At 33.9% G+C, this 10,767-nt stretch overlaps 3 protein-coding genes across 3 annotated transcripts; 2 read left to right on the top strand and 1 right to left on the bottom strand.

Moving 5' to 3' along the window:
- The first annotated feature begins 737 nt into the window (after positions 1-737).
- On the top strand, positions 738-2,380 carry LOC121217407 (putative serine/threonine-protein kinase). The gene is made up of 2 exons (XM_041092974.1): positions 738-955; positions 1,048-2,380. The coding sequence occupies exons 1-2, from the start codon at positions 889-891 to the stop codon at positions 2,166-2,168; spliced, it is 1,188 nt and encodes a 395-aa protein (XP_040948908.1). The 5' UTR covers positions 738-888; the 3' UTR covers positions 2,169-2,380.
- Positions 2,381-3,359: 979 nt separating this feature from the next.
- LOC121217406 (rust resistance kinase Lr10) lies at positions 3,360-4,820 on the top strand. The gene has a single exon (XM_041092973.1). It carries the CDS (start codon positions 3,401-3,403, stop codon positions 4,565-4,567), a length of 1,167 nt encoding a protein of 388 aa, XP_040948907.1. The 5' UTR covers positions 3,360-3,400; the 3' UTR covers positions 4,568-4,820.
- Positions 4,821-6,834: 2,014 nt separating this feature from the next.
- On the bottom strand, positions 6,835-8,736 carry LOC107907494 (rust resistance kinase Lr10). The gene is made up of 2 exons (XM_041092972.1): positions 8,469-8,736; positions 6,835-8,381 (listed from the first exon to the last, which is right to left on the bottom strand). The coding sequence occupies exons 1-2, from the start codon at positions 8,587-8,589 to the stop codon at positions 7,186-7,188; spliced, it is 1,317 nt and encodes a 438-aa protein (XP_040948906.1). The 5' UTR covers positions 8,590-8,736; the 3' UTR covers positions 6,835-7,185.
- Between the last annotated feature and the right edge of the window lie 2,031 nt (positions 8,737-10,767).

Below are 10,767 nucleotides of genomic sequence, written 5' to 3'. Positions count from 1 at the left end.
AAAATGAATGAAACCACCAATTCGATTTTAAAAACTTTAAACAAACTGTACAAATAAATTTAACTTTTATCGCAATATAAAATCATGTTTATTTTTTACTCATATAATAATACTTTCATCTATATGTGTTAAAATTTTAAATTATGTAGCTTTGTTATCTTATCATAGTATAGTATGGATTATATTTTGATGGCCCTCAAACATTTTTTTGGTGGTGAGGTATTCTCATAAATTCTTGAATTCGTTGGGCGGAAACAAATTCAAGACTGGAATCGAGCATGATATCTCGAATATAATACTGCTCAAAGGGTGATACTTAAAAAAGAGGTCTTACACTTTTCCAAAAGAAACAAAGGAGATTGATCTTCATTGTGCTTATTTTGGACACTGATGTTGAAGCCTTGTAGCATAAGTGAGATGCTTAGAAGCCCAACCATGATCTTCTCAAGCAAATGGGCCATCACCTTTCTCTGTCAATCTAGGCCACCCCAAGGTAGTCTATAAAACAATATTGTTAATTCATCTTGAACATGATGTTTTGAAGTTCTCCCTTATAGCAAACTCGAAATAGGCAAAAAGTTAACAAATTTTCATTATGAAAATAAAACTCTTTCAAATTTTTAGTATTTCAATATCAAAGAATATGCTTCCGTAATATCCGATATTACAGTAATTTGATCCTATATATATACAAATAATCTCGCCGGCCCCGTTTTTTATAGCCACATGGAGTCGAATAACGTAAAGTTAAGCTTAGATATTGGAATAATCGGACATAATCTGTTTCTTCCGAACTGTTGATCAACATCTATAGTCTACATGGCATCTAATAAATTAAATCGTGTTCATCGAATCCATTAATTTTGCTGTACTTTGATCTCTTCATTAATGTCAAGTCCATCTACAGGCGCCACGGACGATTATTCAACTACTGAACATTTCATTACCGCGGCAGGTAAAGTTTTAGTTGATCTTCTTGCCTTTGTTATTGGCTAGAAATGATAATTTATGGAGTGTAATTTGTAACTGATTTCTTGCACTTGACAGTTTTCATTGGTATATATGTATCTATCTTTGTATACGTATGGCGTGTAAGGTCTCAAATACAAAGCAGCAAAGATGTTTGCCCAGACTCTCAGTTTTCAACACTAACCATGGACAAGTTCCTCGACGACATGGAAAGGGAGAAACCCATCAGGTTTACCTCCCAGCAGCTATGGATTGCGACTGATAATTTCGCCAATTTACTTGGTTCAGGTGGCTTTGGAGCTGTTTATAAAGGAATGTTTAGTAATGGAACCATGGTGGCTGTCAAAGTCCTGTATGGATCTTCTGATAAAAGGATAGAAGAACAGTTCATGGCAGAAGTGAGTACAATCGGAAGAGTTCACCATTTTAATCTGGTTCGACTTTACGGTTTCTGCTTTGAGCAGAACCTTAGAGCTCTTGTTTACGAGTACATGGAAAATGGTTCACTTGACAAGTTTTTGTTTGGTGAAGACAAGAAACTAGGATTCCAGCAGCTTCGGTCCATCGCAGTAGGCACGGCTAAAGGGATTGCTTACTTGCACGAAGAATGCCAACATCGTATCATCCACTACGATATAAAACCTGGAAATGTTCTGTTAGATGCCAAATTCTTGCCTAAAGTGGCTGACTTCGGATTGGCCAAGCTTTGCAACAGAGAAAACACACATGTAACGATGACAGGAGGAAGGGGTACTCCTGGATATGCAGCACCAGAGCTTTGGGCACCATTTGCTGTTACACATAAATGTGATGTTTATAGCTTTGGGATGCTATTGTTTGAGATCATTGGTAAAAGAAGGAACCTTGCTAGGAATGTTCCTGAAAGCCAAGAATGGTTTCCAACATGGGTCTGGAAAATGGTTGAGACAGGCAATTCTGTGGAGCTAATGATGGTCTGTGGATTTGAGGACAAGGATAAGGATAAGATCGAGAGAATGATGAAAACAGCTTTGTGGTGCGTTCAACATCGGCCGGAGTCGAGGCCTTCGATGAGCATTGTGGTGAAAATGTTGGAAGGAGCATTGGAGATTCCTACACCTCCAAATCCATTTCCAGCATATTTGATGGAGTCTAATGTTGTCCCTAATAATAATAATATTTCAAGTAGCACCACTTGGAACGATACCTCATTATTGTAGCCCTCTTCAATAGTAGCAAGATCTACTTTAACATTAGCAACTCCTATCATGAGAAATATGTAATTGAAATGACCTCCACCTAGTTGGACTGGATCCTTTATCGGCTGTAAAATATCTGCTACCACAAATAGATACACTAGAAGTTTGGATAAAAGTATAAAAGTATAGTGGAGTTTCCTATCTTAAGAGAAAGATTGTATTTTTTTATTTTTTATTTAAAAAATGGATAAATTAGTTCTATACATTAAATCAACGAGTAAATTGATTTTTTCTATTAAAAATTTTATCCATTTGTATGTTGAAAGCCGGCATGACTGATAAAAATAGATCAAATTTTTAACAGAATGATTAATTTGCTCTTTGATCTAACGTATAGAGATTAATTTGTCTATTTTTTTAATTAAGTGAGCGAAATGCAATCCAACTCTCTATATAGACACCTCCATACTACTTTTACCTAACTCTTTTCATGAATTACTGATTTATTAAGATAAATATCTAAATTATTAGCCTATAATTTATGGATTATTGGAAAAGGGAATGCGTAAATAAAATATAAAATGAATATTAGCCTATATTTTGTCATTGAAAAGCGACTACTTGCAGTAGAAGAAAAACATTGCATCTATCTTCTGGATAATGAATAATTTGATATTTTGAAGATATCTTTCATGCAGTAAACTCAAATAGGCAAAAGATAACATCGTTATCATATGAAATTAAAAATCTTTTCATTTTCTAGTATTTCAATATCAAAGAAGATGCCTGGGTAAACTGGGTCATATATATATATATCGTTGCCGGCCTTGTCTTTTAGCCAGACGGCGATGTACCCCACACGGAGTTGATTGAACAAAGTATATACTAGGTGAAGTTTCTAACGTAAGGTATTTTAGACTAGAAATTGGAATAATCGGATTTCCTGAAGAAATCCCATTGCTCCGAAATTTCTTAAGAGGCTATGAATATATAATCTGTCTTTTGTTCCTTGCACATTAGCGATTTACCTACTAATTTTGCTCTGTTTGTTTCTCTTCATTAATGTCAAGTCCAGGGACAGGTAATACATTCGATGGTTCAACTGCTACGTATGCCATTGTGATAATAGGTAAAAATTTTAGTTGATTTGCTTTGCTTTTGTTATTGGTTTTAGAAATGTAATTATGGATTGTGATTGATATGCAGCGGTCATTATTATAAAGGTAGTCATCTTAGTATACGTATGTCGTAAAATGTCTCAAAGACAAAGCAGCAACAATGTTTGTCCAGATTCTCAATTTCTGACACTAACCATGGATAAATTCCTCAACGACATGGAAAGGGAGAAGCCTATCAGGTTTACCTGCCAACAGCTACGTATTGCGACCGATAATTTCACCAACTTACTTGGTTCAGGTGGCTTCGGAGCTGTTTATAAAGGAATGTTTAGTAATGGAACCATGGTTGCAGTCAAAGTCCTGTATGGATCTTCTGATAAAAGGATAAAAGAACAGTTCATGGCGGAAGTAAGTACAATCGGAAGAGTTCACCATTTTAATCTGGTTCGACTTTACGGTTTCTGCTTCGAGCAGAACCTTAGAGCTCTTGTTTACGAGTACATGGAAAATGGTTCACTTGACAAGTTTTTGTTTGGTGAAGACAAGAAACTAGGATTCCAGCAGCTTCGGTCCATCGCAGTAGGCACGGCTAAAGGGATTGCTTACTTGCACGAAGAATGCCAACATCGTATCATCCACTACGATATAAAACCTGGAAATGTTCTGTTAGATGCCAAATTCTTGCCTAAAGTGGCTGACTTCGGATTGGCCAAGCTTTGCAACAGAGAAAACACACATGTAACGATGACAGGAGGAAGGGGTACTCCTGGATATGCAGCACCAGAGCTTTGGGCACCATATGCTGTTACACATAAATGTGATGTTTACAGCTTTGGGATGTTATTGTTTGAGATCATTGGTAAGAGAAGGAACTTTGATAGTAATCTTCCTGAAAGCCAAGAATGGTTTCCGAGATGGGTATGGAAGAAGGTTGAAGCTGAAGCTGGAAATGTTGTTGAGTTACTGATAGTGTGCGGATTTGAGGAGATGGACAAAGATACGGCCGAGAGAATGATGAAAACAGCTTTGTGGTGCGTTCAATATCAGCCGGATTCGAGGCCTTCGATGAGCATTGTGGTGAAAATGTTGGAAGGAGCATTGGAGATCCCTACCCCTCCAAATCCTTTTGCAACATATTTGATCGGTTCTAATGTTGTCCCTATTAATAATAATGGTTCAACTCACACCACTTGGACTGATACCTCTTGTGATTTGGAATCCTCTTCAATGGTAGCAAGGTCTACTTTAGCATGTGCAACTCCTGTCATGGGAAAATATGGAATTGAAATGGCCTCCACCTAGTTCAACTGGATCCTTTATCGGTTGTAAATTATATGCTACCACAATCATAATGAAAGGCATATTGGTTTGCTATTTCTATCACTCTTTAATTAGCTAGAAACTCTTTAAGCTTAGAGCAGTTTCGATGGACTTCATGATGGAGCGCAGTTTTAGTATCAACTTTTAATTGTTGCTACTATTTCTGTGGAAAAAGGCGAGGAAAGGAAAACACAGGCACACACAAGGGTTGTAGAAAAAAGATTTATCATTTTTGTGTTAATAGTTGTTATATCATACCCATAAGTCTAATAAGATTATCATTGGTTGATCTTGGGATTGGGATTAAGTTTTGAGGACCTAATTAAAATTTTAAAAATTTTAGTGAACTTAATGAGATTTTTTTTTGAAAAAAGATTAGGGGTTTAATTAAAAATTTTAAAAAAATTTGTGAAACTAATGAGAATTTCAAAAAAAAATTAAAAGAGCTTAATCAAATTTTTTTAAAAAAAAAAAAGAAAAAGAAAATAGGGCATAATAAAAATTCCCAAAAATTGGGATGAGGTTAAATTAAAATTTTCAACAAATTTTAAGAAAAAATAAAAAATTTCAAAAATTTTGGGTCCCTTAGATATTGGTCTCCATTACGATCAGTAGATATTTGATAGGACAACTGCCAATGATAATGGCAAGGGGCATAGGACAGCTAACGAGGATAAAAACAAAGGACAAATATCACATAAAAGGTTGATTGTGGATTTCAATCCTTCGTATAAAAAAGTTGACAACCTACAAGAAATGAGTTAATCCCAAAGCACCTTGAACTCTAAAATTAAGAAAAATATCACGTAGAAGGTAGGAGCAAGGTAAGCACAAATGAGACAGACATATAGCTTTCTATATTCATAAACATTTCTCTAAAGAAAAATTGATCTCCTAATTGATTTAAGGATTGAAAAGCAATAAGAATGCATTCTAGATAGAAATTTAATTTTATGTGTTTAATGTACTTATTTTTGGTCAATTTTTCAATAGAATACTACTAAACTTGTGATTTATTACTTCAATTTTATCAGGGGCGCAATTGGAGTGTCGAAGTTCAAAAACAAGCAAAATCGAGCTAAATTGGAACAAAAGACAAGATGAAGAGTTGAATTGAAAATTGTAGAATTATTTTTAGGCTGATAAAAAATATCATATTTTTAACTTTGACAAAATCCTATATTTAGAACAAAATCTGATTTTATGGTTGGTTGTTAAGCATGATTTTAGAAGAAAATCATGTGAATCTGGTTTTTTGATAGGCCTATATAAAGGCTTGTAATTGTGGCATGAATACACACGGGAAATACTTGAATTTAAAAGGCAATTTAGCACCTTTTTTCGTCTATGTATTTGAAGCAATCTGCCATTTCTTTTCTTTTTTATATTTTAGTCCAATTGATCTTTTAATTCTCTCTGTTCTTTACTTATTCATTCATTAAAATCCATTCTTGTAATCCAATCAAATATGATTAATTTCATTCTTAACTAATCTATTTAGCTTTAGGTCGGTCATCATTTCGATCGAGAATCGTGAGATATAAATTCGCGCTAAAACCTTACAACACAGTATTTATTATCTCTTCGGAATATAAGATAGTCACAATCGTCCTTTAAAGTTAATTCAATTTCAACTCAAAAAACACGTTGAGTTGGAGTAGTTTGGTGTACAGTTGGGGAAACAAGACGATCGTCTGCCACGTTCGAGTTTCTGTGAACAAATTGATGTGTCCATGTGGGAAAAAGGCTAGTTGGATTCTGTCAAGGGAGATGGTGATTGAATTTAAACGACTCACACGGTTGAAATTGTTAATTCAAGTTGGGCTATTCTAAATAGCAAGACTGTCGAGATCTTAAATTGCAGACACGTGTTACGTGGTTAGATAGTCGGTAAAGGTTGGTTTGTAGGTTGTATTGGAATCAACTACACAAGAAAGACTTAACGGTTGAGGCGTCATTGGCCACGATAATTAGCTTATCGTTTGGAAAGAAAAATTTATTTTCAAGGATTGACTCGAGTCTAGAATATTCCGAGTCTAATGTTAAGAATTTGCATATCTGATTTCCTAAATCAATATCAATTATTTAATTTTCTTTTGCAATTATAATTCGATTATTATTTCGTTTTGTTCATTTTTATATTTTTAACCTTAATCAACTAAAATCCCTATTTGATTTATTTTCAGGTCAACACGTTACAAGTCGTGGGCAAGACAATTGCCACAATTTTGAAATCTGATCATGCTAAAGACGATATTAGGAATCCTAATACCTGTGGAATTAATCCTGCTTCTCTATACTACTGTTTAATTCAGTCAAAGTGTACAAAAATTTATATTTGGTGATCATAATAGCCATCAAACCTAAACCCTAAACTCAACTCTTACCCTCCACATCTTACCTTACTAATTTTGCAAATGAGTACCTTTTTACAAATTACAAGCATAACCAATGGTGAATATACAGTGCTACCTACAACAAAAAATTAGGAAAAAGAAAAAAGAAATAGCTTGACAAAGAAAGCTTCTTGGATAATGATCTATAGCGTCAGAATAATTTATAGATGGCCATTAACATTTTGTATTCTGGAAGCACATTATCTAATAAATTGTGACCATTTCAATTTCATATTTTTTCATGACAGGAGTTGCATGTATTGAAGCAGAGCTTGCTAGTAATGAAGACGACTCTGAACAACTAGAGGTATCGGTGCTAGTAGAGGTATTACTATTAGGCTCCATTGAAGAAGCTTCAAAAGGATTTGAAGGTGCAGGAATCTCCACTCCTCCTTCCAACATTTTCACCACGATGCTCATCAAAGGCCTCGATTCAGGCCGATATTGAATGCACCACAAAGCTGTTTTCATCATTCTCTCCGCCGTATCTCTATCCATATCCTCAATTCCGCAGACCATCATTAACTCCACATGATTTTCAGTCTCAGTATTTTTCCATACCCATCTTGGAAACCATTCTTGGCTTTCAGGTAGATTTGTATCAAGGTTCCTTCTCTTACCAATGATCTCAAACAATAACATCCCAAAGCTGTAAACATCACATTTATGTGTAATAGGATATGGCATCCAAAGCTCTGGTGCTGCATATCCAGGAGTACCCCTTCCTCTTGTCATTGTTACATGTGTCTTTTCCCTGTTACAAAGCTTGGCTAATCCGAAATCCGCCACTTTAGGCAAGAAGTTGGCATCCAATAGAATATTTCCTGGTTTTATGTCGTAGTGGATAATCCGTTGTTGGCATTCTTCGTGCAAGTAAGCAATCCCTTTAGCAGTGCCTATTGCTATTGCTTGAAGCTGTTGGAATCCCAGTTTCTTGTCTTCACCAAATAAAAACTTGTCAAGCGAACCATTTACCATGTACTCGTATACGAGAGCTCTAAGATTCAGGTCAAAACAGAAACCGTAAAGTCGAACCAGATTAACATGGTGAACTCTTCCGATTGTACTCACTTCCGCCATGAACTGTTCTTCTATCCTTTTATCGGAATCTCCATGCAGGACTTTGACAGCTACCATGGTTCCGTTACTAAAAATTCCTTTATAAACAGTTCCAAAGCCACCTGAACCAAGTAAATTGGTGAAATTATCGGTCGCAATCCGTAGCTGTTGGGAGGTAAACCGAATAGGCTTCTCCTTTTCCATTTCGTTGAGGAATTTATCCATGTTTAGTGTTAGAGATTGAGTTTCGGGGCAAACACTATCGCTGCTTTCTCTTCCAAGTCTTTCACGGCATAGACGGCATACGTATACAATAACAAATACCTTTATAAGTAAGGCCACTGCAATATGTAAGAAATATTAGTTAGAATTTACAGGAATCCAAACAAAAAGCAAAGCAAAGCAAAGCAAAGCAATTGAAATTATACCTATAGTGGCGACGATAATTATAGTAAGAGCCTGGTTGAACGGGATAGTGATTTCTTTTATATCCGGGAATTGATCATCGCCACGATCACCTGTCCCTGGAATGGACCTGAAAGAAGACATAAAAGTGCAGCAAAAATAGTAGATTATGTATGTTGATTAACTGATTGTAAATCGCCAACGTGCACGCACAATTTAAGGAAAGAATGGTATGATAAGGTTGCACAATTTCTAAGAATTTTCGAAACTGGACTTTACTCGTTCAACTCCGTGTCTTGGTTGATAATTAAAATAGGTAAACTACACCATTAGTGCTAAATTATGGGTATATTTTTGTTTTGGTCACTTAATTAAAATAGTTACAATTTGATCATTAAACCATTAAAAAGCTTTCATTTAAGTCATTAGACTATTAAAATCGATGTTATATGGCTTTCTTTGTTCGCACCGTCTACCCTAATCAAAAGCTCTCTTTCCCTTTCTTTTCTAAAATTCAATTTTTTTCATGAAACAACTTTAGATGTCGCGACGAACCAAAATTCAAATAGTTTTTCTCAATCTCTAACACTGACTGTCAAATTGATTTGGATCTAAGGTATATTTTTCTGCTCGTTGATGAATTGTAACGACCTAAAAAAAATGTAGGTATTGGAAAGTGAATTATCGGGTCTCCATTTCGGTAAAACGGACTTGTAAAATAATTATTAAAAATATTTATAGAATTAATTATAAGACCAATTAGATTTTAGTTAAGTGAATTTAGTTGAATTAAAGTTAATTGAGTATTAAGACTAAATTGAATTAAGTGTGAAAGTTAATTATAAAATAGAAAAAGATGAAAGGACTAAACTAATAATTAAACCATAAAAAGTGACAAGTGTGTGGTAATTATGAATACATGTGTAATAAATATATGTATATACTTATTAATTAAGTAAAAGATATTTATATATTATATTATTATAATATAAAGTAAGGAAATAAAAGATAGAAAAGATAGAAAAAGAGAATAGAAACTGAATAGCAAAACGAAAACAGAGAAGAAAAGAAGGAAAGAAAGAAAAGGGAAAATTTAGCTTTTGATGTTCCAATCTCAATTGGTAAATCAAATTAAGTCTTTTTCTTATAATTTTTGAGTTTTTGGTATCCTAGAACTAAGTATTATTGGATTTATGTTGAAATTTTGTAAGATACTAGATTTTTTTAGACATGGTTCATGTTGGGAAAGATGATGAATTAGGGGTTAGATTAATTTAATTTCAAGTTAGAAGTTAGTAAAGGATTTAATTGTAAAATAAAGTGTAAGTTTTGAATAGTAGGGACTAAATTGAAAGAATCCCGAAATTTGGGATTTGTAGTGAAATTGAAGAATTAAAATGAGTTTATAGTAAGAATTAAGAGAGAATATGGAGTTAGATTGGGAAAATAAAATTAGTATTGATAAGGGATTAAATTAGAATTGAAGTAAAGCTTAGGTATAAATGGAAATATTTAGATGAAATTGTGTATTAATGATTTTTTAATTGTTTAATTATGTAGCTAATGTTGTACAAGAGTCATTGTCCGAGAAAGGAAAGGAGAAGGTGGACAAGGAGTGATTCGGAGAAATTTCGGTTAGTATTACTATAATTCGAATTTAATTATTAATTGTTAAAATTTAAATTAATATACATGATAAGCAAATTGAGGTAAGTATCATGATTGAATTAAATGATAAATACATATTGGTATTGAATTTATTAATAACGATTGTTGAATTTTGAATAATATGTTTAGTAAATAAAAATAAGGTGAATATCGATATTGAATTAAATGATATTGAATTGTATGTGAATTGAATGGAAATTACAAGTGATATGATATGAATTAAAAGAATTAATGTGGTATTGAAATACATATTGGATTGAAAATTTTATTTAAATTGTGAACATGAGAAATTGTGAATTGAGATATGATTATTGAATTAAGATGGAAATTGTAATAAAAAGTGAATTAAATACCCTATTAACTAGTCGGGCTAGTCGGATATAGTTGGCATGCCATAGGATATGGAAGAGTACGGGTTTTTGCCGGCTTACTGATCAAGCACTTATGTGCCGACTACTGTTACTGTTACTGATTCGATACTTTGTGTGTCGAACACTGTTACCATTACTGTTACAGATCCAGAACTTTGTGTGTTGAATACTGTTACTATTACTACTACCGTTACTGATTACTGATAAGGTACTATGTACCGTTTTAGGCACAATGTGTCGTACTGGTGTGTTTGGTTGGATCCGTGTATCCGCCAAAGTCCGA

Source organism: Gossypium hirsutum, chromosome D05, assembly GCF_007990345.1.
Source record: "Gossypium hirsutum isolate 1008001.06 chromosome D05, Gossypium_hirsutum_v2.1, whole genome shotgun sequence".
Lineage (NCBI taxonomy): Eukaryota > Viridiplantae > Streptophyta > Magnoliopsida > Malvales > Malvaceae > Gossypium > Gossypium hirsutum.
This window is presented reverse-complemented; position numbering and strand designations above follow the sequence as displayed.

What these genes read in the sequence shown, in the direction of transcription:
- LOC121217406 (XM_041092973.1), top strand. Translation starts at nt 3,401, where the DNA reads ATGTCTCAAAGACAAAGCAGCAACAATGTTTGTCCAGATTCTCAATTT.
- LOC121217407 (XM_041092974.1), top strand. Translation starts at nt 889, where the DNA reads ATGTCAAGTCCATCTACAGGCGCCACGGACGATTATTCAACTACTGAA. An exon ending in ACATTTCATTACCGCGGCAG is followed by an intron (nt 956 to 1,047) that starts GTAAAGTTTTAG and finishes TGCACTTGACAG; the next exon opens with TTTTCATTGGTATATATGTA.
- LOC107907494 (XM_041092972.1), bottom strand. Translation starts at nt 8,589, where the DNA reads ATGTCTTCTTTCAGGTCCATTCCAGGGACAGGTGATCGTGGCGATGAT. An exon ending in AATTATCGTCGCCACTATAG is followed by an intron (nt 8,382 to 8,468) that starts GTATAATTTCAA and finishes TACATATTGCAG; the next exon opens with TGGCCTTACTTATAAAGGTA.